The 27301-nt window shown below is 47.1% G+C and overlaps 2 protein-coding genes across 3 annotated transcripts in view; one reads left to right on the plus strand and one right to left on the minus strand.

The window, feature by feature from the left end:
• Positions 1–646: 646 nt before the first annotated feature.
• On the minus strand, positions 647–25622 carry LOC142578205 (uncharacterized). The gene is made up of 3 exons (XM_075687607.1): positions 25557–25622; positions 7158–7413; positions 647–2049 (listed from the first exon to the last, which is right to left on the minus strand). Exons 1-3 carry the CDS (start codon positions 25620–25622, stop codon positions 1106–1108), a joined length of 1266 nt encoding a protein of 421 aa, XP_075543722.1. The 3' UTR covers positions 647–1105.
• Gycalpha99B (guanylate cyclase 1 soluble subunit alpha 2) overlaps positions 7591–27301 on the plus strand; it is a 218480-nt gene continuing 198769 nt past the window's right edge. Inside the window, exon 1 of one of the 2 annotated variants that reach the window (XM_075689146.1) lies at positions 7591–8543. The gene's annotated coding sequence lies outside the window, so the exon portion shown is untranslated. Of the gene's footprint in view, positions 8544–21797; positions 21967–27301 lie in introns of those variants that run through there. The other variant, XM_075689145.1, reaches the window with a different exon arrangement.

Below are 27301 nucleotides of genomic sequence, written 5' to 3' on the forward strand. Positions count from 1 at the left end.
TCCCAAAAAAGAAAAAAAAAAAGGAAATAGGTAGTTGAGTGGGCTATGTCAGCGGCTCGTGACGGTTAGAAAATTTGGAATTAGATGGTACATTCTGGTACCTATGTTCGCTTCCTATGTACGAGTTAGGAATAAAGATTGCTTATGTATTTTGACATCTTTGCCTTTTTTCGAGCCGTCTCCCAGTACAAAATACGGGAATAAAAATCAAGACGTTAAACTCTGCATTTTGTGCACATTTGGTTATCCAAGGAATCGGTCAGCTTTTTAAGTCAGCTCCACTTAAACATGCATGGTGCTACAGGGATAAAGGCGCCAGGGAGTGTTTTTCCTGCTGAAATTCACCATATATACCTGATATACCTATATACCATATATACCTATATATAATTTGGATTGGGTGCCATTTTGAACTACTGTAGTTTCATTCACACCTGTTAAAGTGGTTCGGTCTTAAGGGAACTGACATCGGTGTGCACGAGGAAAAGAAGCCTGAAGGATTCTTGCGCAGCACGTTGTTCAGGTCGAATCGCTGTTTCACTCGCAACGGTGCAAATGTACTGCTGCGCTAGCAATAAATAAATTTTCGGGTACATCTAGAAGCCTGGGACCATAAAAACACACGTCAACACAGATTTGTGTTCTTGTTGTATTTATTCAAATGACAACATGCTGGATATTGCAGTGGAGCACTCATTTACAAAAGACATGAAAATCCTCACGCGAAAACAGGATATGTCTCGCGCGCCATGAAGTGTATACGCGACAAGAGATGCTGGCTATATATAGTATACACGTTCAGGTAACCACGTGCGGTGAATCCGGCACCGCCAGATAGATGATTTCGGTATGTACAAAAGAACTTGCACTGCAACTGGACATCATCGCGTGCAGGTCGTCCGCACACTATTTCGAATACCGAAGCGCGCTCTTATTGGCGCCACCCGCGCAATGCGACCGGCCTGTCATTTCGTGTCGCGCGTTATACCTCGGGGTCTGTAGATCAGCTGTAGGTACGTTCCTTCTTAACGATAACGACATATATTTGTATACTGCGATCGATAGGAACAAATCCTTCTTGGCACACCGCTAGCCGCGCGCATGCTTAGTGCCGGTGAACGGCGCCGTAGTGGTCGTAGTTCCTTTTTTGCACGTAGGTGTTGTAATGGGAACCGCGGGGCGAACTGTTCGGCACACCCGAATGCCAGACCACCGGACGAGGCCTAAAGGACTGCTGCTGCTGCTGCTGCTGCTGATTTTCCTGCTGCTGTTGATGTTGCTGCTGCTGCCAGCTCCTCTGCTGGGGTTGTGCCCAACCGCGCGAAGGCCCGGCGGAGCGCCAACTCTTCTGCATCACGTCTATCATGATCTGTGGCTGTTGAGGTTGAGAGAGCTTGTTGCTTGGCCGCCAAGGTGAGGCCGTCGGTTCGTTCAGGTTCTGCTGAGCTGTGGCTGGCTCCCAGGTCTTACCTCTGTCTCCGCTGGCGGCGCTGTTCTCGTGAACGAGGAGCAGCAGTAGCTTGGCTTCGTTGGAGCCCCCATCGTTGTGCTGTTCTTTAGCGGGTGCGGTGGCTTGCACGCTGTCGCTAGAAGGCGCGGCAGGCTTCCACGATGACTGCCGCTGTTCCTTGGTCCACAACGTCCTTCGGTCCAGGTTCTTGTTCCAGTGGGACCACTGGCGCTGGGGTGCGGGCGTACTATATTGCCTCTGTTTCCTGGGGTAGATGATGGGCTTCCACTCCTTGCTGTTGCCGCTACTTCGGTCTTCCTTGGACGAAGCCGGCCTAGGCAACTGCTCCTTCCAAGCGGACACGGATCGCACCTTGGCGTGGGAGGTGAGTGGCTTGTCGAGCGCTATCAGGATTATGGGCAACTTGTTGTCGACCTGGACATCGTAGGCTGCCTTGTCGGACTCGGGCTGTCGTTTCACTTCGGGTGGCGGCGGCGAATGTTGGGGAAACGCGGCCGGTTGCTCCTGGGGAATCCGAAGAAGTATCACCAACTTCTTCAGCTCTTCTGCTTCGGACATCTGGAACTGCTCGCGACCAACTGTGAATGGAAAATAAAAGAAAGGAGACAAATCGCAATTTTTGGGCTGATGGATGTTATACAGTCTTAAATGGTTGCCTTAGTTACGTATGGATTTATTTACAAAATGGCATTCGCCTTCGTGATGACGGAGAGACACACAAAGGGAAATGACTAAAAGAAGCATAAGAAATCATAAAAAAGTGTGTCAGCCAGGAATCAATAACAATGTGTGTTACTATCGTGTGCCTGTTGAGCGGTGACAAGCGTGATTTTCTTGCCTTCTTCTTTGTTATTTGTTGTTGGTTCTTAATATGGTATTCTTCCAAGTCCTATTGTGTTTCTTTTGTTTTTGATTTCCTCTATCTGAATCTAATCCAATCAGCCCAAATTGCAGACTTTTTGCGTGTTTTAACATCTCGCTTTAATACCTTTGCGACTATATGTTCGAATCAAGCACGAGGCTTGTTGGTGGGGTGGAGGTGACATGGACGCCTAGTTCCAAGAGGCGTTCTAGCCTCTTCAATTTTGTCCCGGCATTTGCCAGCCCGTCGCTGCTTGCGCAGCTCTGTCCCCTGGCCATGCCTCTTGCACGGCTCTCATTTCTCCCTGACCCTAATATATGATACATCATGCACACTGTTGTTTCATGACGCCATCTATTCGGCCTAAGCTGGTGGATTAAGTTCGTTTTCTCATAATTCGAACGCGTGTTCCTTGTTAGTCTAGCGTTCTAGCTGCACAGTTGATTCTCACTTCACGTGTCCTCGCGCTGACTAAATCAGTGCGAGCAACCAAATATATTGAGCCTTCATGTATCGTTCGTAAAGTTTTTTCCTCCTCCTCTGCTGTTTCGAGTGTCAAGAGGAACTGTGAGTTTCGCCTGGTTTTATTCCCCTGTTTATCGCTGGGAGTGTATCAACTATATAGCGTCTTTCTGCGTTATTTCTGTCAGAGAGGAGCAGAGTACGGCATAATGTTTTCGACACTTTAATCACTTCTTTCTGAGTCGATAAATTAACTCATTCCGATGGTCGCTTTCAGTCACTCACCAGGAGGCCACTGCCACTGGTTCTTTGGACAGCAGGCCGCCAGCACGCGACTCTTTGGTCCTGAAGGGCAACAACTTATACCCAAGCATTAAGTTTACGCGAGTCGAACGCCCTGCTTTGCCCCCTTTGTAGATATACGTTGTGTGGTTCATTTAGTACTCTCTTTGGGCTTCCGCTTGTGAACGGAGCTTCGACGTACAACTATGGAGCGTATAGCTCGTTACTCTTGCTTTGAAAACTCTCAAATCGACACCAATTCGAAATATTAGGATCAACTGGGTGGGTACGTTCCATGCCTGGGACCCATATAGGTCACTCGTACCGTGAGCGGTTGTTTGGAAAACAGGAAAGTGGGTAGATGAAAACAAAATGGGTGCGAAGCCATACTGAAGCCCTCACACCGTGGCTCGCCATGAAGACGTGTATTTTGAATATATCTGCTCGGGAACAGCCAGTTCACTGTTCATTAATAGAGAGGGACCACATTGCCTTCTAATTAAAGCAAGCAAGGACTGAGCGTGAAAAAATTTAGTAACATTTAGAGCGCAGCTCTTAGGCGTCCGTTCCTGCGTTGAGAGATAGCGATAGCGTTCCTGCGATAGCGAAGAGAGCGCGAGGAGGAAAGCGGAGGAGGAGAGTATGGCGAAAGGGTGAGGAGGAAAGCGGAGTGCCGCACGAGAAGAGCTCCACGGCGGCGACCCGCTACGAGATGGTGCCATAGTAGCGTGTGCCGTCACCCGGCCGCCGATGACGTCATTACTGAGGCGTGCACCGAGCGCGTCCATCGATACCATATATGGAAACAAAGCGCTGGCGTGGGCCTCGTTCCCACTGCGCATGTGCAACATCGCCTGCGCCGCCGCCGCTAGAGAATGCGCTCCGCGCGAGCCAAGTGTTCCCGTGTTCAAGCTTTTTTTTATGAACAATGAGCGACGCAACCGGCGGAAAACTGCTAAACGCTGGCTGGAATCAATACAGGAACACTAGCTGCCCCGAGCTAGTGTTTCTGTATATAGCATATACACTGTTCCTACACTATACACTAGCATATAGCACTAGTACGAGCAGAGGTTCAACGCAGCCGACGCCAAAATCCAGAGGTGTGCGCCGCCGAAGCTAAGCGCTGTCGCCGAGAGGACCTTGCCGTTCGAGCGCTCCGCTCAAATTTCGCATTAGGCAATATCGCTATCATCGGTGCTTTTCTTTTTCATTTTTTTACCGTGCGAAAATGGTTAAGTAAGCAAAAAATACCGTGAAATCATTGATGCCACGCTTGCGTCATCAGATTTCATCATGCCTCCTCATAATCGCCTTGTTTCTCTCAAGGAGGTGCAAGCAGAGTTTTAAAATAATACTAGAATAAAGTGAGTTAGTGTTTCTATTTAGTTATATATAAAACACTTTTGAAAGAATACTGTATAAAACTAATAGAACTAAATAATTTTGAAATAACTCTACCGGTGCAAAATTATCTGTGGTTTTTCACGCTGTCGTCCCTTAATATGAAAGTGCTTTCTTTTTTCTTTCCCGTTCTGTTTTGTCAAACGCCGCCTTATGGTTGGGTATGACATCCCTGCCGCTTTGGTCACATGGAGCGAAAGAGGTACATCGTTTACCTGCAGCATTATTTTCGCTGCACACGCTACATTTTTCAATGCTCATCTTTCTTTTCTTCCTTCGCATTCGCACAAAGGTACACCATGCAGGCTTTACTGCACTTAGACTTCTCATCCGCCGACCTTACCTTGCAAGAAAGAAGCTCTAAGTCACTTCTTCGACCACTCGACATACTCTTGCATTCCGCTATGCGAGAAAAACGTGCGATAAATACACAGGGGATGTGACATGAAGGAAGGTACCAAAAGTAATTTTACACTCATATGTGACGTATTTCCATTTGACGTACGCTTCATAAGGAGGGAAAGCTTTGAGGGGAGTTTACAAGTAGGTCAAAGCGAGTAAACGAGAAACCTGCAGATTGATTTGGCAAACTGTTTCAAATACATAAAAATGTGTCATCACCGCTTGATCTTTATTGTGCCTTGACGCAGAATAAACAAAGAAATCGGGAGCAACAGTCCTAGTTATTGCGCAAGGAGTGTTGTGATATCACTGTAAGAATATCTGCACCCTTGAGGGTGTTTTCTTGTCGCACTGGTAACACCCTTACCGTTAGGGCCTTACAAAAATTTACAGAGGCCGACAGTGGAGCTCCAACTAGACGTGCAATGACAAGAGATATAGGTGAAAACTATGTAATCATTCTGACAGCCTTGGACGCACAGAAATATCCGACAAGAGAATTTCACAGGGAGAGATATGAAACTCTCCTGTCGGATATTTCTGCGCGCACAAGGTTGTCAGAATGGTTACATAGTTTTCAACTACGTCTTTTGTCATCGCACTTCTAGTCAAAGGGAGGAATGTATCAACAGATATGTCATTTGCGCCGTGACCTTTTTTCTTGTTGAATCCCTGTTCTTATATTTAATATTTGGGCGATACATATGGATCATGTTAGTTACAAACACATAAAGCATGGGTAATATAGGTGCATGACAGAGAAATGCGTGACATGATATGTTTGTCGTCATTGGATATACTCGCAGAAATTAGGCAAGAATGAGCTTAATGAAACCACATAAGAAACAAGTTGCATGGAATAACGTTGTTGCTTCGTAAGGGAGTATATAGTGATGGACGGCTATTAGACCCTGTGATTATGCGAAGCAAGCTAAAGCAGTGCCATATTTTCATATCCTCCTCAAGAAATTAACCATGCCAGCAACTTTTACACGTGTAGCTAATTCCTAACGTCATGCCAAACATGAAATGTAGCGAAATTTCTGTGTTTTGAATTCTTTTACATTGTTTCTAGCTTTGAAATTTGCTACTGACGCTTGGTTGCCGAATCCTCCGATTATATATATATATATATATATATATATATATATATTGCGAGAAAATGGGAACGACTTACTACAGATGAATTCAAGGCCTTCGAGGCTGTTTGTCTCGTGTGTAAAATTATCCCATTTAATACGGATCAGCGGCCCCTGCCTTTTATTGCAGTTACAGAGGAAAGCCCGTCCGCGGAAGATGCTGGCATGGTGCTCGCTCTTTGTACTCTGACATTATGTACACCCTTCCGGTCTGCATACGCGACAGTTTGTCACTTTCCATTCCCTTATATCGGCATTACACCACCCAATACCCCTTTCAGCACTGGAACGGCCGTCGGTAATGTCGGTCGGCGCTTTTGACAAAAAGACATTCCCAAGCTCTGCTAACTGCGGCACGGGCTGCTGACTACGCGAACTGGCATGGTTGTCCGACATGGTGCCGTTCTGGCTCAAGAGGCATCGGTTACGAACGCGCCGGCTGATTCTATAGGCATCCATGCCGTCCTTTACCGTAAAATTGAGGGGCAAGATCCCTCAACGATATGAACACCCCGGACAACCCTTGATACGGACAAAGAAAGCATTGAACTATTTGTGTATAGCTCTGTTTCTGAATGCTACTGAAAAAGCTGTCAGCATTGTTGCAGCCACGTAAATGACGAAAGTGTGCAGGAGGCGTGCAGGAAAAAGTGCATAGCGGTTGATTCGGGGGAGCAATTTTTTCGGAATTCACAGTATACTGTATATATATACGCATGACTGAACTCGTGAAACACGGCGTCTACCGAAGAATCCGCACTCTGCACTGCACTCCGAGAAACAATTTTCACGCCCGGCATAGTGTCAGCAGCACTCGTGCCTATACGGAGTGTTTGGGGGACTCGCATTTCTAAAAGCCATGGCACCGTGAGTCACGCGCTAGTGCGCTAGTGTAGTGTAGTAGTGCAGTGTGTTAATGTAGCGTGTTAGCGTCGTGTATATTAGTGCAGCGTATACCACTGTGTACCACGGCTGCGCCGGTACGCTATATACAGTCACACTGCCGGCCTCCTCTTTCGCACTCGGACGCCGCGCTTCGGGTGCGCGGCACCAGGACCGACGCGCGCAGTGGAACTGCGCGTGCGGTAGTACTTCCTCCGTCTCCTGCGCCGGCGCGAGCGCTTCTTCAACGAACCCTGGTTCTGTCCGTGCGCCTCGAAGCCGGCCTGACCTCCCGGAGGCGCCGCGACGCTGGCCGGCTGCCTCTGATCTTCGACGGGCTCCAGCTGTGTCGTGTGGATGGGGAGGTGCACCACGAACGCCCTGGCCAGCTTGTGCTCGGCCGCGCCGGGCGCCAGCGCCTGCCACGACGAGGAGTCCCGGTAGCCGCTGCACACGCCGCTCAGCAACGCCAGCCACAGGAACGCGCCCAGTGCCGCGGCCACGCAGCGCTGTGAGGAACGTCGCGGGTATCAGCGTGCGAAGAGCAGTTGTATGTATATTATGTTCGCCTCCAGCAACAAGAAGAAAGTGGGTGGGTGGATATATATATATATAGATGGAGAGAGGGAGAGAGAAAGAAGATAGCAAGGGGGGGAGGGTTCTGGCGGAACGTCTAGCATGCTACTCCAGATGACAGTGATCACAAAATTACACGATACGCACAGTGCACGTTGCAGGCACATAACAAACCACAATACGCAACATACAAACTAATCAAACTGTATCGAGGAGACTATACCGTCTCTCAGGGAGCTTAAAGTATAGACACCGCTAGTCGGTGTTGACAAAGTGGGTGGGGTGTCGTTCACACCGTACTCTGATTGGTAGAGAGGCTTAGTCATTCGTTCGTCATCTGTATAGTGCCGACTTCCGTTGCTGCTTTCATTACTTACGTGATCAAATTGCACATGTTCCTGCGATGGGGGACTGGCCAGATTTTGATGCGTAAACGTAAACAATTCCTGTTTAACCCTAACAAGGATAGATTAAAAAGAAATTACAGAAAGGAACGCTCAAATGGAATATGGTTCGATTCTTATTAAGAAAAGGCACAAGTAAGTTGCCAAAGAAGAAAAAGAAAACATTTTCTAGGTCTTTTAAACTGCGACACCAGCTGTATCCAGTCCTCACACCATAAATTTTTTCATCGCACCCGTCTACCAAGTTTTCTGCACGTTCAATTTGTCGGTATTGGCTTCATTCGACTTCCGTTCACGGGTTGTTCCTCGGTTGGAGCTGGAAAATGAAGAAGGGCAAAGAACCCGCAAATAGAACAAGGAGATAGATAAAGAGGAGAGTATAAAAAATAATCGTGTATGCTGCAGCTCGCATCTGCCGATGTAAACTCCAGGGAGCGCAACCATGAACATATTAAGTTGTGCGCTCGAGTTTTACGGCATTCTTGTAGGCATGGTTTAGAAGGCGGGATGTAATACAAGTTGTAGTTGACGGTGAGTGTGACGGTGTTGTTGTTGCTGTTGTTGTTTTTCAGGATGATGGTGATGGCGAGGATGATGATGAGAGAGGTGGATGAGCAGAGGGAGGAAGCCGAATGACAAAAGTGTCAAAGTCATGACCGGTGAGATACACGCTTTTCTTAAAACAAGTGCTGTAGACATGAAATATAACATTGCACGTCTCCCTTTTAATGCTTAAACGCACAAAAAGAGAACGTCTGGAGGAAAAAAAGAAAAGCAATGCTAAAGAGCGCGAAAATGCTAGGCATCTGCTACAGGGCTGCGCAAGCTAGTTGTTCAAAACAGGGCTACGAAGTGTTATATTGACAATGATTGAGGAAGATGTATTGTAGAATAACAGGGAGAAATAATGAGGTTACAAGTATTTACATAATATGCATTTTGCTTCTTTCATCTAAGGCATTACGTGAAGCAGATCGCAGAAAGTAAAACTTCATACTTACACCAATCTATACATATGACCAGAGGTGGAGCAGCCATTCGTTTCGTTGCACTGCAATGTAGAAACATTTCTGCCTGCTGATAGTATTTTATTTTTTACTGCACCGTGCCACGTTATAATAAGCAGTTCCAAGCAATTTTCCTTTTTATGTGTCCGTGCATGTAAAATATACCGCTCCGACAACTGCGCTTCTCTTTTTGCTCAGCGTTTGTCATTTATTCTCTTTCGTTTTCCCTTCTCTCGTTCTTGCTTACTTTTCGAACATGGCAGGCGTTCTGCATCTTGTAGTCACAATCGGCAAAGTACTTTCTTGTTCTGTCGATTTTTTAAAGCGAATAGCTGTCTGTGACTTTTCGGTTGTTTCTTATGGTATCTTCGACTGGTCGCCTGTATGCCCCGAAGCAGAGTCGGGTAGATCGGTCGTTCCCCGAGCTCAAAGGTAGGGGACAAGTGCGCAAGCCGAACGTGCCACTCGCTCTCGGAGGAGGAAATTGCTGATGCGAAACCACGTGACTACTGCCAACGTCCGATGTTTCGCCTATCCAAATCTCCCGGCGCTGCCGGAAAGACCGGCGGACGTGCCGGCGGGACGAACGTTCGTCGAGACGCCAGCATGCAGTGGCCTAGGTTGCCAAGGTTACGGTGGGCCGTCGCCAACAGCAGCGACGCGGCGCTGCGATGACGTTTCAGTCTCGATGACTGCTCCGACGACAGGGCTCGGAGCGCCTCAGAGCGCTCCAAGATAGAGGAGAGCAATCGAGAAGAACCAGCCGAACGCAAGGCGCGCACCCTCTTTCAACCAGCCGAAGACAACGCCGCTAGCGAGAGCGCTCCAGAGTGCTCAGAAACGACCAGCCGAAGATAGCATTAATGTCGTTTCTTATGGTTGGTCGAAGGACACGGTATAATATATCAGTGGTTGCCTAGTCACTGTGGAATACATGGCAATGATCGAGCAGACGCAGCTGCCCTATCTGCCTATGACAGCGTCGACTGCGTTGCTCTTCCTCTTTCGAAGCCGACTCAGCGAAAAAACTTTCCGCACTTAAGCGTGACCTGACATTAGCTCAGTGGACTTCATCTGAGTTCACAAGTGCACGCCTTCATACCTTGGACCTTAATTTACAGCTCCGTGTTCCGCCCGAGCTACCACGACGTGACGCACCCTTCTAGTCCGTCTATGGCTAGGAGTAGCATATTCAAATGCGTACTCTTTTCTTATCGGAATGACCAACAGCCCACTTTGTGATTTCTGCGGGTGCAATGAAACAATCTAGCACCTTCTTTATCAGTGTTCTCGTTTCAACCCGCAAAGAGCAGTCCTAGACAAACTGGACAAGCGCCCAATGACAGAGAACAAGATCCTTGGAAACTGGCCTACGCGAACATCAGCGCGATCCGCTATGAAGGCGCAGCTGCGGTACTTGAAAGACACGGGACTTTTTGACAGATTGTGACTGTACACTGTGTGACGTAGGATTGTACGGTGACACTGTGTAAGACTAGGAACGTCTTTGCGGGCTGCGTGGCAGTGCCCACAGAAACAGTTCGTGTGTACGTGCATGTACGTGCGTGTGTAGGTTTTTCCCCCTTTTTTTAATCCTTCTCTCTCTCTCACCTATCGCATACCCTTACTCCTCCCCCAGTACAGGATAGCCAACCGGAGATAATCTCTGGTTAACCTCCCTGTCTTTCCTTTGCCCCCTTAGTATATTATGCATGTACCATATATACATTTTTCTTATTTTCTTCGAAACTGCGCACCCTCCAGTGTTTCTTGGTCTCGACAGTGCATCGGCCCTTATATTAAGGGTCTGCGCATCAGTTTAGCATTCTTACGTTGCATTCAGTGAATCCTGCGTCATTACTGCGATTCCGCTTTATCCACAGCATAGGCAGAAAAAAAATTGGGGGGGGAGGAGGGGGGGAGCTGGGAACGAGCTACGAGAGCTGCATGATATCGCAACTCATTAGCTCTAATGAGGAGGACGCCGGGCCATGCAGGCATGGCTTCGGCCACGATTGGCTTGAAGCCAGGAGGAAAGTCACGTCCGCGGGTCAACGGGAGCCACCGCTGACCCACCGTGAAAGTATTCTTTCTTATTTTTTTCCTTTTCAAGCTCTCGGCCATTGGTAAGGCGATCTCCGTGACTCGCGACGGAGGGGCCGCGTCCACTCGGCCCATTGTGGAGCGCTGCAGGACGAGTAGGTTGGCAGGTTGCAGAGGGAGTTTGGGGGGGGGGGCGAAGGTCAGCCGAGCTACGCCCGGAGTGCGACCTCAAATTGGCTTCTATATATAACTGTACCCCCACCTCGTTGGCGGCGGCGTTGATTGGGCCGACGTATATATTGTTCGAGATCCCCCAAGGGTGTCTTTGGGGTGGCTACCGCGAGCGCCATCCTTCGCCACGAAAAAGAAAGACGAGAAAGTAGCAGAGTGTGGCGGCAGCGGAGGCCCCGCCAACTCCTAGGCCAAGCACGCGCATATTACAAGCGGCGCGAGATATCAGCATGCGACTGTGAAAAGAGGCGGGCGAGGGCCGGAAAAGTATCAGATGGCGCTGCCGTGCTTTCGAACCGTTACGTAGGCGTGCATGTCGGCTAGTAATATCCACACGTTCCGCCGGGACAATGGACTATTGGACAGGATCGCGAATAGCACATCACGCCATATAAGAGTAAAAGGAAACCTCTTTTATTTCTTCACTTCTGCAGATGCGAAATGCATTTGTTATAAATAATATCTTAGGAGATAGATTTACAGTGTGCATACGAAAGTGGGGATTCCTGCTCGTTAAAGCGAAGCAGTCCCGGAAAACAACGGGTGCAAGTAAGCTGAGCTTCACAGACGTTACCGCGGCATGCATGTAGTCCAAACTCTGTGAATATGTAGAACAGGGTGCAATGTGAAATCAGACACATGCACAAAGAAGAAGTCAGGTAGAAACGCTTATTGTGCGCAGATACTGAGGCGTTTCTTCTGGACGAAACATTCCTTGTAGGCAACTTATTGGGAAGGAAATAAAAAAAAAATATCAAGGCTCATCACTCGTCTGTCAGTAAAATTGATTTCAGCGTTCTATAGGAAGTTTATGTACGGATTTCTATAAAGTCCGCAGTCTATATATCTTTGAGCATACTGCGGATTTACGACCTTAGACATACCTTTTTTTTATTATTTGCCTATAGAATATCTTAAAGCAACCTTAGTGAAGTGGGATACTAAATAGCGCTAAAAGAATAAACTAAAATTAGATTCTAGGCTTTCACGTGTCAAAACCAAAATCTCATTACGAGGCACGCCGTAGTGGGGGCTCCCGGGGTAGTACTGATAACCTCCGTTTTCTTAACGGGCACCCTGTGCACGGTAAAAAAATTACCGACGATTACGTTACTTCCTAATGCGAAATGTGAGCGCAGCAAATAAGCTGTTTCACCTTTTGGATAGATTGAGGCAAAGAAATCGAGCAACACATGTATGCGCTATCACATAATTTTTTTTTTATTTTTCACACGTATTCCTTTAACAAAGACTCCACTAACAGTTCTTGACACTCATGAAGGAAGCTTTGTGGTCGGAGAAATAGACTGATATATGTTCGACTTGGTACACCAATGCTTGATTCTCAAAGACGAGATCTATACAAGTGCCTCGCGAGGTTGTCACAGCCGTGGGGGAAGCAGAGGCTAAGCGCCGCCGCCGAGAAGACCCTGCCGTTCGCGCCGCCGAAGCGGAGGCTCATCGCCGCCGTCGAGAGCAACCAGCAGTAAGCGAGGCTGAAGCAGAAGCTCATCGCCGCCGCCGAGAAGACCCTGCAGTTCGCGCCGCCGAAGCGGAGGCTCATCGCCGCCGTCGAGAGCAACCAGCAGTAAGCGGAAGCGGAGGGGGGCGGCGTGCACACCCAGCGGCAAACGATGGGGGCAGAAGCGCGCGCAGCAAGCGGACAACACGATAAAGGGAGGAGGGAAGAGATAGCAGCGACTGACTGATGCCGCTGACGGCGATAGTGAGTCAACCCCAGCTATCCGCCACACAAGAACAGGGGGGGGGGGGGACCCTTTCCTCCTCTTTCTGCATGGCGGCGACGGTGTTCTATGCAGTCACGTTATCTTGACTCTCTAGCGGCGTCAGCGGCATCCAGCGGTATCAGTCGGTCGCTGCTAGCGCTGGGGGGATGAAAGGGGGGCGGAGCTGGTTACGAGGCCGACGACGACGCCGACGACGACGCCGACGACGACGCGAAACCCAGGAACGGACGCCAAAGAGCTGCGCTCTAAAAGCGCTTTCGCATTCCGCCTTTTTACCTATAATCTACCGAGTGACATTAGTACGCGGTAGCATTCATACTATCCCTAATTACCACCTTGGTGAAGTTAGCCTAGTGGAAGCTCATGAACCACACAGTCTACGAATTTTGTACCGAAGTAATGCTACGTCCCCGACAAGCGAAAGTCGTCTAGGAGACGCCTATATAGGACTGCCTGTGGATCGTAGAAACTTACTTCCCCAAGTGTAGTTCCCTTATAGGTTACCTTATTTTAGTACATGGCATACTTAGCGGTGTAATTCAAACCGCTAGTTGTCAAGAGTAATGGTTCTAAAACGTACGATGATTTTCATCATCATTTTCATAATTACCCTACTCTTACGTCCAGTTCTGGATGGAGGCCTCTCCCAGCGGTCTGCAATTACCTCCAACAGTCTGCAATTACCTCCAACGATCTCCAACAGTCTTGCGCTGGATGATTTCAAATTGCGCCTGCAAATATCCTAATTTCATCACACCACATAATTATTTGCCGTCGTCGACTGCGCTTTCCTTCCTTTGGCTCCCAATTCAAGTGGACCACCGGTTATCTCCCCTACGCATTACATAGGATACACACGCTATACGCTTCCATACGACTGACGTCAGCGTCATGACATGGATCAGAGACGCTGAATTTATTCGGCCCCAATCCCGTGCTACCCAGCCGGTCAAACCAAATATCGCCAAATTTAATACGAGCACAGCACAGCAGTCTGTTCTCGCCGTTTCTCAGTCGTCGCTTCTGAAAGGTCCGTTTTTGAGACATCACGGCGATTGCCGAGGGGAGGCGAGCCGCTGCCGACTAACATTCGCGAGCGCGCTTTATATAGGAGACCCTGCGGGCACGACGGGGAGTGTATCCCATTTGTCGTGGCCCGCGCATGACAGGTGCCGACCGCGATACCGACAGGGTGGAAAGAATACCACAGTTTTCGTATAGACAGCGCGTAGTACACCGGGAGCCGTAACAAGAGCCAATCCGCGAGCGATATCACGGCAATATCCGAGCGGACGCGCTCGGCTTCTGATCACCGCTCGCGGGCCCACTTTAAATAGACTGACCCCCTGTACGCGGGCGGCGTTCTATATATCTCTCGTGGCGAGCGTGTACGGCGCAGTTTTCGAAGCGGGGCGTGTATACAAGAGAGAGTGGCCCGGATACGACCGGCGCTCGGTTTCGCCGGAGGGCCAATTGTGCACGGGAGAGGTCGTGGCGGTCGAGCCCTATAGACGGCGCGTTTCTTTCGAATGACAGTGACCGCGCCGCGGGACGTCCTGTACGTGGGAGCACATCGCGAAGGAGTCTCGAGCGCCTCCGGAGAGAACAGCGGCCGCCGGTCAGGTCGGCTGGCTCCCGCCGGCCCGACCCCAGAGGTCAGCTTCCTGCTCGCACGTCTGCCACGCTCGTTGGAATAGCGTGGGCTGTTTAGTAGCACGCGCGGAAGGTGATGGGGTGCGCCTATTTATAACCGCGGCACGGACACACACACACGAAGAAAGGCGAGTTGAGCTTCACGCCCAAAGTGAGCCACTTTGCTCGTTTTCTTTATTATTATTTTTTTGTGCCGTCTCGAAAATTGCAGTGTAGAGGATGGCGGATGCGTCCCGTCACTTTCGCACGGCGGTGTAATGGAGAAAGGACGACGAAGACAGCTATAGCAATAAGGATAACGAAAGAAAGAAAAAACGCGTTTTTTAACCCGCCGCACTTACTCGGACATCTGGGCATTGTTCAGAGGGCGCATATGAGAAAGGACTAAAGAGATCGTTGCGTCGTTATTGTTTATACTTTCATAACTCGGACATCTGGAGGAAGGAACAGCGTGGACTCGTAAAACCGTGCGGGAAGCTCAACTGCCGGATTGGACAAAGAGAAGCGCTTTGTCGCGCAGGCTCCGTCGGCAGGAGGAAACGGCACTCGGAAAGGACGCGTGCTCGAGTGTCCGAAGAGAGCGCCGTTCGCGTGCGGCGCAGCAGGAAGCGAGTGCAGGAAATACAAGTTTGCGAACAAGTTCTTTGCGACGAGCAGAGGCTAGCAAGCGTGACCCGGTATATAGTTAAGTCTTTTTATTTTCTTGCCGCGCAGCGATTTAGTTTGTGAAACGAAGAGTATATACGCGAAAAAAGAACGGTAAGAAGCATCTAGAACTTTCCTTTTGTATAGTGCGTCTGACGGAGCATGCACGGACGGTTCGTAACAAATCGCGTGTGCAACAGAGGCTCGTAAGAATAGGCACCGGTCCATATACTGATAGTGAACGTAATATCAGTGATGACCGCCGGTCATTCACCACGAAGCCGCCTTTGCGAACGGAGAGCGTTGTAGACTCGGCTCCTGAGATCGCGCTGTCCACAAGTGTCTTTTCAGGCTTGATGTGAGACACGATATGACATATGATATTGTAGACTGATATATTTTTTATAGCGTTTGAAGAACGTAATTTTCTAGCGCATGCATTAGCATCCTACGGATAATGCATGGGATATAAGGTACCGGAGTAGCATATGAAACATGTGATACGTACGCAGTAGTACAACTAGTGTTTTAACAAATCTGGGGAATCTGTTACGGCCTTTGCACGGAAGTAAAACATGCGCCGTGCCCCCTATAATATGTTTGCGCACATGAGCATCTTTCTTTCTTTTTTTTCTTTCTTTCTTTCTTGAAATAACAATTCGGAGCGACTATCTCCACTTTTTGCTGCGGAACTGATCAAGGCGCCGGTTTTTGAAGTACTACTCGTTGAACGAAAAATTTCTGGGTCTCTTAAGATCTCTCTTAAGAGATGAACGGCGAAAGCCTACTCTTCCTCCTCTTATCATTCGCCTTTCTCTTTGAATCTTCTCTTTCTTCTTTCTTTTAGTCATTACTGCTCACTACTAAGCATTTTTAGTCATTTGTAATCAATTGTGGTCATTACAAGCCGTTGTTAGACATGTTGGTCATTTCGTAGTCATCAGTAGTCATTACAGGTGATTTCAGTCATTAGTAGCCATTACCGGTCATTAATAAGCATACTTAGTCATTTCTAATCATTTGTAATCGTTGCAAGTTGTCGTTGAACATATTGGTCATTTCCTACTCATTACTAGTCATTACAAGTCATTCCAGTCATCATTAGTCATTATTGCTCACTTGTAAGCATTTTTAGTCATTAGTAATCAATTGTGGCCATTACAAGCCGTCGTTAGACATATTGGTCATTTCGGAGTCATTAGTAGTCATTACAAGTCATTACTAGTCATTATTAACCTCTACTAATTTCTATTATAACGTTATCATTCACTAACTATCCCTATCAATCATTTTTCATTATTTAATCTGTCTTCAATCTGTCTTCATATGGCGTGATGATGCTTCGGCGGACACTCCGGCGGTCAGGTCTGCTGACACAAACTCGACCATGAGCCTGGAAGGCCTTTCGCCTTAAAAATAAAAATGTTCTATTGGCCAGTTGCTAGCTCACTCAACTTACTGATGTATCTGTAAACCTAACCTTGAATCTATGGTTATAAAGCCCACTCTTCGACATTCTTAGCAGGACAACAGGACATTCAAAGAGCAATAACGTGGAATCGCGTTAACGAAAACAGCACTAGCGGGTCCATCTCAGCCTTAAGGGTGTGGGGGGTGTCCCTTTTAAAGCACGCAGGGAAAGAGGGGGTGAGGCAGGACCCCCCTCTGGAATGCGCCAGTCATATGCAGTATGCTTCAGCCAAAGTTAAGCATGATCTTAAGGAATAAGCACGAATGAAATCTACGCAGATAAAGCTGATGCAGTGTTGCTCGCAGTCAACGTGCACAACTCTGGATGTTTTAAATGCAGCTGTGACACCTTTGACTGACCACTAACCCTTATTTTGGTAACTGTAGCACATACAAAAAAAAAAGAAAGCCGTTAAACTCACTTTGTTGGAATGTCCAGGCTACAGAGACCAAAGAACACGTTATCTCAGTAGAATGGGGCCTGCTTCCCAAAATTTACTAGATCTAGGAAAGCATACTAGGTCTTATGCCTTCTCTTTCAAAGCAAGGTCAAGCTTTAAGTTTTCTTTTTTTTTCATTTCAATACATAGGCCTGATTGAAGAGCTCTAACCCATTTATATCAATGCCATCGCCATTATCTCACTTATACATATCATAAACGAGAAGAACGAGTTCTTTATTTCATTTATTAAGCACAAGTAATTTCCCCTATGTTGTCCTTGGTGTCAGTGTTTGTTGGCCTCTTATGATTTTACATACCATAGTAATATAGTTTCTTGCCTTTCCCCCCCTTTTACTGTCCTACTGCCTTACTGTCCCCGATCCCCTTCCCTATGCAGACTAGCATGTAGGCGCTTACGCTGGCCGAATTCCCTGCATTTCATTAAAGATCTTTCTCTCTTTCTTTGGATATTTTGGTGTTTTAACTAATCAAACAACTGAACTATTCACTTCCTAAGTACATTTTTCTGTCCATTGTTGAAAAGCTGCTTTTCAGTACTTCTAGCTAGGCAACCGCTAAATCGGGAAAGCAAAGAACAAGGACGTCTCCACGGTAATGCCTTCCGTTTACGGCTGGTATTGAGCTGTTATCTGTCCCGGCTGCATATTCGCGAGAGGCCGCGGACACCACGATACGATTCTCGTCCCCGTTTCGACCAACTTTGGACTTCCTGCACCCAATGTGTGTGGTAATGCTTTCGCAACCGCCGACTCGATCTGACTCCTGCGCCGTGCGCCACTGGAAGCCGATCGAACTGGCTTACATTAGAAGCCAACGCACGTGGGCTAGAAGCTTAAGAGATATCACTACAGTCCCGGCTGACTTGATTATTACAATAACTGAAAGTTCCGCTAACAGTGCATGTCATTTGGGCTAGTTTCTTCTTTTATTAAAGAAAAAAAAAAGAAAGACAGCACACTTGTGCAACCTTGCAGGATGACAGCCCGGTGTTCAGTGAAGCCGCTTCGTTTGAGAAGTTGCACTAATGAGTTTTAAAGCCATTGTATAGACGACACACATTAAATATTGCGCGACCATCAGCTACATCATCATCATCATCATCATCATCATCATCATCATCATCATTATTATTATTATTATTATTATTATTATTATTATTATTATTATTATTATTATTATTATTATTATTATTATTATTATTATTATTATTATTATATTAAACTATATTATTCAAGTCTCAAATTGTTTGTCTGAATGAAGTACACAACACTCTGCGGTACCTCACAGCAGGAGTGCCGCAGGATTCAGTGCTGTCACCGCTTTTATTCAACTAATATGTGTGTGATATGGGAGAGCTAATTTTGGCACAAACACCGTCTTTCAATATGCAGACGACACTTTGCTTGTTTCAAGACACGTGGAATATGATAGGGATGTTGCTCTTCCTCAAATTGATGCAGTAAACGCCATAGACTGATGTAAAAGTAATCAAACAAAAGTTAGTGAAAGTGCCCAGAATAAATTGGTATCTATTTTCCTGCAATGCCTTTAGCCGTTATGGCGACCGTAGTCCAGCTCTCTCAAATGTACCTCAACTCGCGCCTCTAAAATCAAGACGTGTTAAGTCAGGCCTTTTGCTCCTCTATAAGGTAGTCCATGGCATTATACATTGCTCAAAGCTTCTTAACCATGTGCAATTTTCCGTGCCGCAAAAGTATACCAGGCAACACTCCACATTTTCTGCCCGAGCTTGTTGCGTCAAAGACTGTCCTATGGCTCGACTCCAAAGAACACGTACTAAGTATTCTTCCTGTATTGATATATTTCAAAGGTAATTTCCTGTGTTTTGTATAAATGTAGGTAATCATGTTGTATGATTAACTCCTTTTTACTTCTGCCTCATCATTTTCTGTTACCCTGTTTGTTTCTACATCTCGCATTGTTATGCCTACCACATATGTCTTCTTTGTACATTTCGTCTTGCGTATTACTCTTTAATTTCACCAGTGCGACGGCTCCGTAGCGGTTCCTGGCCACTTTAATAAACATTTATTTATTTATTTATTTATTATTTGTTTATTCATGTATAACTGTTATTATTATTTGGCTTGAATGCACAATTGATAGAGATAAAGAGAATTAAGCAAGGAGCAGGCTGATAATTGCCGCATGAAATGACACAACGCCTGCCTACTCATCGGGAATGAGAGGACAAAAACATAGAAACGGAAGATATGAAGAGTGGAAGAGGAAAGAAAGAACAACATGACAGGTCATAATGAAAAACAATGATAAAACATTGACAAAGAAGAGTAGGAACGGAAAAGAATGACTGCATTAAATGACAGCCGGTCGCGCTAGCAAAAGAATGTTCAGAAATATAAGAAATAGTGTGTGAGGTCTCGTCACTAACAAAGGAAAGGAAAAGACGGGAATCAAAGTCTGTATCTTTTAGAAAAGTGAGGAGGGCGCCATGAACCTGGTCTCTTCGAGAAATATGTACAGCCTCTGGAGTATGCAGGTATTCATCGACAGTCGTACACCGCAGTCCAATCATGCACTCTAAAACAAAATTACACCTTTTGGGTTGTATCTTGCCACACAATGATAAACGTCATGCGTATTGTCCGCATTTTCTTTCTTTAACGCTGCGAGTCCAGTACTTCTCAGTAACGAGCGGCGTGCGTGTTATCAGCATGACATAGCATTCCCGACAGAAAAGTAGCGGGCGCGGCGTTTTTAAGAAAGGAAACGCAAGCAAGGCAGATAACGATTATTGTTGCGTGGCAGATATACAACCCAATGGTGTGTACCTTTGAGAGTGTGTGCGCTGCACAAGGAAAGCGCGAGCAACGGAATTAACCGCCGAAAAGTTCGCTTCAAGTTGTCGCCGCGTTTGAGGAGCTGCATTGTCAATCATTCAGCGTTGGCGACATTTTCACTTCGATGAAACGTGGCAACCAGCGGGGCGCTTCACTTTGGCAAAATGCTTTCCGTGTCGTCACAATGCATCTGCTGCGGGAGAATAACGCTGACGGTAAGCAATCGGAACAACGCCGCCCACAGATGTCTTTTCATTTTGTTAAGGGCAAGTTATCTCATCCTCAAGGAAAGCTGAAAATAGCGCAACAAGGACAAAGAAAAGAACGCACACCACGGGACAGGATTTCTTTCGTTGTTCAGTTGCGCCATTTCCAGCATTTTTTTTTTTTTTTTGGTTCTGGAGCTTTGGCCGATCGGTGTGAACTTAAAGTGATTTCGAAGGGTGATCCATTGATCAATATGCTCTCTGTTTCCGAAGCAATCACAAACTGCTTCACGTATGCGCCTATATATTGCGTCCTCGCAGTCGTTCTGCCCGAAGAAAGAAGACGAAAGGTTTGGGAAGTTGCTTTCTGAAGTGGCCAGGCTCTTCTATGGCATACAGCAGGATCTAACTGTTACGCTTTTGCTATTTACGTGGTGGTTTCTGCTGAATGCTGAACATAGACTCAGTCTAGGTGGCCTAAAAGCTGGCGTGTACTGGATGTAAATGTGCTCACAGAAATGCGCCGAGGACTCCGTAACACTCTCACTTCGCTCTCACTTTTCGGACGGCATTCTCGGGCTTAAAGTTCCGGAGTCGGGATCTCACGTGGATGGTACTTTAAGCGCCCTCATTTCAAAGATAAACTGAAGGCTTTACGCGCTGATGTGCCTGCCTTGAATAGCAAGCATCGCTCGTTTAAGGCGACGGGAAAACTTCAGAAACAAATAAGTAAATAAAAAAAAAAACTACTCTAGAGACTGTAGGACCAAGTTTCGCTCGAATCTGCTGCTGGCGGTGTGAAATCGCAGCGCCACGCGAGAGATCTCGACAAGCGAGGAGCGAAAATCTGAAAAAGTAAGATAAACTCGAACTATCCGAGGCCTGCAGGGTGCCTTAACGTCACCAGTTTCGTTGGCAACTACTTCACTAGGCGAGAAGCAAGCCTAGAATTTCAAGTGCGACAACACTTACTTGCCTCGTGGGACAGGGTCTCGCCTGTTCTGCGAACTCGCGAGATGAGGTACAACGCGCATGCACTGACTGCAACGTTGAGGAGAAACGAAGTCTGCAACGAGTCCCACTTTCTCGCACCTGAACTGCGATGCAGACGCCGCGCGTTGTCTTTTCGAAGGGCCGACCAGTACCAAGTGGTCGGCGGAAAGTTGGTTGGAAGGTAGCGAAGTTCAAAACGATTACTACGTCATGTATTCTCGCACCTGGATACCGGTGCATTAAAAGCTGCTTGCCTTTCTGGAGAGGCAGCCGTCGAGCCAACTCACTCGATTAAACTGTCACGTGGCATTCGTCTGTTCTACATTACCATGCCCGGAGCGAAAGCCGTAGCTGCTATGTCAGCCACTGCAAAGAGCCTGATCATGCGACACACGTTCCAGAGCGAGCCGTGTGCCTTTCCTCGCCAAAGCGTCGTCTGCTCACGCAATGTGGAATGCAGTCTCGTGTGCCATTGCTTCCAGACTGATTCCTCATTAGTGTATGTGTGAGTGGTGTGTGTGTGAGATAGAGATACAGTGTATGAAAAGAGTGAGAAAGTGAGCTAGAAAAGCGTCCGGCCGGAACGCAGCAGACTATTCACAAGGGTGGTGGTTCTAGGCGAGTTTGTACGCCACGACGTTTCCTCGTCATTTTTGCAGTTTCCAGTTTTGACCTCAAGAGCAAGCACCTGTCTGATGCTGGTTACTCCAGGCCTTTTAAGTGTCTGTAGCAGAGCGAATTAACGATTCTCGCGAGAACAGTCACCAAGGCTCTCAAGTTCGGCGCCCATAGGTAGCAAAGTAAGTGTGATTGCTTACATTCGCTCTAAGAAATAGCACCCCCACCCCTCGTTTCTTACTGCTTACCTTTTTTTTTTTGCGTTTTCCTTCACTCATTCTGAATGGCGCTCATGTCAAGGAAGCAGCAAGCCGGGACTTTTCGCGCTGATCTATTGTAACTGTTGTGTGCGCATGCGACCAGCCTTTGAGACGCTGGCGCCCAGTACTACTATCAGATCCAAACCTGGTTATCTGCTGTCTCTTAACTTCTATAGCGACGGAATTGAATTTCGCGTATGGGGCAGAATAGGGCAAGGGGCTTGGTGCGCATCCGCAACTTCACATGCGCTGTGTCGAGATGCCGTAAACACCTTGAAGGCGCCTCTTCGAAATCCTGTCATGTCAGGAGCCATTCAACGGACGTTGCAGGCGCGAAATAGGCTTTCTGAAGCTATTACTCGATGTAAATAGGTATACCGAAAGTGAGAAAACCAGAAGACGCACAGCGCTTGCATTCAAACCGGCTTGCATTTCTTTCTCTTTTTCTGTCTTCATCGGTGCCTTTCTTTCCTGAACCGAGTGGCATAAATTTATTTTTGTTGCGTTCTTTTTTCTCTCTCCTGCTTCTGGCCCTTATATAGGTCTTTGTTTACTTTATTTTTCGCTTCCAGTACTGCCACAGTAAGTATAAGCACGTTCGTAAAGAAGCTACAAGTGGGCGGGACGGCAAACGCAGCAGCGGTCAATGGGGTTTCGTTTCTCCGCCCTCCACCTATCTTTCGACGATCTCGTCACACGTCTTCCTTGTTTCCTTTACGTCCGTCTCTCCCCTTTCAGGGTGAATCGGGCGAAACGCAATAAGGACTCGTTCGTTGCTGCCTCGCGCGCGCTCGTTGGTGGGTGAAGTAGGAACGGGGACGCGTGTTGTTGTTCATGAGTTTGCTTAGTGGCGCACACAGTACACAGGTTCGACATCTCGCCGAAGAAGAACACAGAGAAGAAGAGAAAGAAGGAAGGAAGGGCTTCATTATGAATCGACAGCTGCCCGTTAAAAGCGAGTATAGTGCGCCGTTCGGCGCAAGTGGGGGAATTGGGTGTCGCGCCAGAAAGAAAGAAAGAAACGACGTGGGGACGAGACACAGTCGCATAGCTTTTGCTTTCGAAGGCTGACGCCTGAGCGGGCCTGCCGCGTCGCTGCGTGGCGCGTCAGCCAAGTTTGCTGGGAGGGGGCTACATTTCGTGCCCCGCCGGTTTCTCTTTTAGATGGACTTGACAGGCTACGTCTTGTACAAACAGCGCCTCTTGTGTCTGTATTCTCGCCTGAGAATGTTCCCCTTCTCCTCGAGAACAGAAAACAAAAGAAAGACGGAGAGAAAATAAATAGCGATTGCTGCTCCTTTTTTGGAACGTCCCCGACTTTTTTGACACGCAGTTCGAAGTGAGAAATTGATGATCACGAAACGTATAGCGCAGGGAGTGAGCGGCATGCAGTTTCTTGACAGCTCTGCTCTATACTGTTCGGGAACACGGGAGTTTCGAGTGATGTCGCCTGTGTACGTGTTTTATTTCATTGTTTTCTTTCTTTTTTTTTCCATTCTACGAGCACTTGATCGAACAGTAGCCGTCGCGTGGCTGACGGGTGGAATGGTCTCCTTTAGTCTTGAGTTTCCATTTTATTTACTGCACGAAAACGCGGTCCTGACAGGCAGGCTTTGTGAAACTGTTCGTTCTTGCGAGTCAGATGTCAGCATACAAATGGAGCGCTCGTTTGACCAGTCCCTCTGTGTGAGCGCTCATGCAGATTTGTATTCGGTGATTGAACGCGTCCGACGTGCAGGCCGGCGTCAAAATAACGAAAAATGAAGCAGAAGGACAAACTTGTATAGATATAGTAGCCATAAAGGAATACTTGACAAACGGACTACCAGTTTTGAACTGTTTACTCATGGGTGGAAAATAGAACGTGGGCAAATATTTTACAACCTAATAATAATAATAATAATAATAATAATAATAATAATAATAATAATAATAATAATAATAATAATAATAATAATAATAATAATAATAATAATAATAATAATAATATTAATAATAATAATAATAATAATAAAGATACACATATAACATCCCTTAAAGATCGAGTGGCTTTAGGAAAATACGGGGAAGCGCGCGACCAAGGTGCCACGCTGTTAGCTGAAGGCGCGCAGGTGTCCATAGCCTGCGTCTTCAATAGGTTTGAAGGCAAGAGGTGTCACTCAGAATGGCATTATATCGAAAAGCGAACGCTTCCTGTCGAGCTTGTGGCGGGTAGAAGCCACGTTAAACTCCTCAGTTGTTGGAAAGGAAGCGATTGCGCGAAGTAAACTTGTGACATACGTCCTGCAGTCAACGTCGAGGACACGTCCTCAGCACGAAAGTGTCGCCCTTGAGTAAGCAGTGAAGGAGGAATAAAGCAAACACCGAGCGTGCATCCAGTGGATTACGCGAACGGCGAGGACATAAACAAAGAACACGCGCGTGCATGTCACTGCGTAAATATCGATGAAAGAGCAACCGTTACGCCATTTTCTTAACGAGCTACCCGCACGATCAATGAATGAGGAAGATAACGCTACTCGGGTCCTGATGGGGACTTCACTCTGAGCGAATGTCTTCACATAGTCCGCGTAGCATTGACTATGAGGATCACTTAAAGGTTTCTACCTGACACTGCGTGGAGAAGGCTGACTTTGCTGTAACAATGCCGTAACGCTAAGTGTATGTAGCGTATAATCCGCTCCCCTGTCCTTCGAAATCATTTCGTTCCACTCGTTTCTTTCTCCCTCGATCAATGTACGTATAATAGTTGCATGGTTGGAACACGCTGCGTCAGGCCAACCACTCTGCCTTTCTGTAAACAAATTGTCTCCTTCTCTTTCTTTTGCATGTACTGGAGGACGTACTGTAGCTACATTACTCTTATATAGGTTGGCTACAAAATGTTCGACATCAAAATGTATTATAAAGGCTGTATTTCATTATCTTTAGGATAATTTAGTAGTCTTGACGCACGTGTCGGATGTATAGATGACTATATATTTCATTCCATTTATTTTTACCCTCAGGGCATTTCGGAATTATGTAGGGAGGGGGGGGGGGGTGAACACGTCTGTTACACTACGCAAATGTCAACGAAAATAAATATGGCACAAATCATTTTTTCGTGTAAAACCACAGTGCAAGATATCAGCAAAGAAAACGCCAATTATAATACAAGTGTACCGCAACATTATTAATGATAACACTGCACCAGGACAATAATAACAAACCCAATATTATTAAAGTGTAACACAATAATAATAGTAGCAGTAATACAACTGATAGGTGCAAGGAGGTTAGCTTCATGTTGTTGAAAATAAAACGCTGCGTCTTGAGACGGGCTGGTCAGTACCACAATACGTTCCGTGCACCCCTTACAGGAGGCGTAAGAGTCAAAAGGGATAATGGTTATAATGCTAATGATAAGGATAATGATAATGATCATGGATAATGACGGAGGGTTCATATATAGGGGCGTTCCACGACCCCTCCAACTTTTCGAGCTGATGGGCCGATCGAATCGCGCATACCCGCCGTGGTTGCGTCGTGGCCTTGGCGTAGACGCTGCCCAAATGCTGCGGCGGCTGCGGCTGCATTTCGATGGGGGCGAAGTGCAAGAACGCCCGCGTACCGTAAAGGATCCCAGGTGGTCAAAATGAAACCGGAGTCCCACACTACAGCGTCCGTCGTGTAATCATGTCGTGGTTTTGGCACGTAAAGTCCGAGAATTTAGCTAATCGCACATACTGTATAGTTATCTACGAGCTTCGTGTGAAGAAGGCTATCGCAGTTAGTGAAGAACATAAACATTTTAATAGCCAATTTCAAGGTGGGTCGCCGAGAAAGCCGCAGACGCGACTGCACGAAAGCTCGGAGCAAGGCGAGTAAAAAGGCGGTAAACGCTTATCGGGCGAGCCGCGTTTTCGTGGTGCCCAGAGAAATAATTGCCGTAAAAAACATCCCCCCACCACACCATACGACAAGGGCAGTTAAAACACAGGAGCTAACTCGTAAAACAAATCGGTGTTCTGAGCTTTCGACCCGATAGGCACCAGTCTAAATGATAGAATTAAAATATAAAAGGACGCATATGATAAACAAAGCGCTGAAGAAAGGATAGCAAACGTATGGGCACACACGCATATACCATACACGTCGTAACGGAGGGCAGGCTCGCGCTAATGAGAGCATGAAGTTAACGCGATGACATTTCAGGTTGCTCAATTAACTTTCATTCACCATAGACACAAAAAAAAAAGAAACGAAAGAAAAATGTATGCGACGTGGCGTGCTGCTAAGTTTGCTATCGTCGGTGTATGAACATCTCGTAAAACAAGAGCTGGCGTTTACAGCGTCATTTTTTCCGACAGTGCATGATAGATGACGGAGGGGGGGGGGGGGGGGTGGAGACGCGGCAGAGGCCACCGGGTGCTGGGCTCAAGTTTGCCGCTGTGAGCATTCACATAGAAAAAAAAAGATTATTATATTGCCGCGTCACTTTTTGTGCCAACTGTGTTTTCCTTCTGCTGCGTTTCAGCACCGAGTGAAATCCCACCTTGTTGTTTCCGAATTCCACCTTGGTGGTTTTCAGTTCAGCTTTTGCCGTGCTCAACTCCTCTTGGAGAGATTCAACCTCTGAATCTAATGTTCTCACAACGCGTCGGTTCCTCTCTCGTGCTGAGCGAAGGGTGGAATCAAGTACCAGGCACTTTCTTGAGGCGGCTGCACAACTCAACTCAGCCTCTCACGATTCTTCATATTTTGGGCTCTTTGACAGCTCCTCTTCAAGTTGGCTGCGGTTTCCTTGTACAGTATACACGCTCATCATCTGCTTTTTTCCGGTCCTTCGGGAAACTTCGGCCAAATGATCAACCTCCTTCTGCGACTCTCTGACTTTTGCGTGTAGAGACTCCACATCTCCAGTATATATATTACACACACACACACACACACACACACACACACACACACACACACACACACACACACACACACACACACACACACACACACACACACACACACACACACACACACACACACACACACACACACACACGCACGCACACGCACACGCACACGCACACACACACACACGCGCGCGCGCGCACACGCACACGCACACGCACGCACACACACACACACACAAAAGCAAGGAAGCGACTATCAGTGCAACTATAAAGGTTATTGGACGTTGAGCGAATTAGCTTTGCCGCCGCAGCAGTATGGGGACGCGGCGTAATTACAGTTTACGGTGTGCCGGAAAGTTTAACTA

This window comes from Dermacentor variabilis, chromosome 4 (assembly GCF_050947875.1).
Source record: "Dermacentor variabilis isolate Ectoservices chromosome 4, ASM5094787v1, whole genome shotgun sequence".
Taxonomy (NCBI): Eukaryota; Metazoa; Arthropoda; class Arachnida; order Ixodida; family Ixodidae; genus Dermacentor; species Dermacentor variabilis.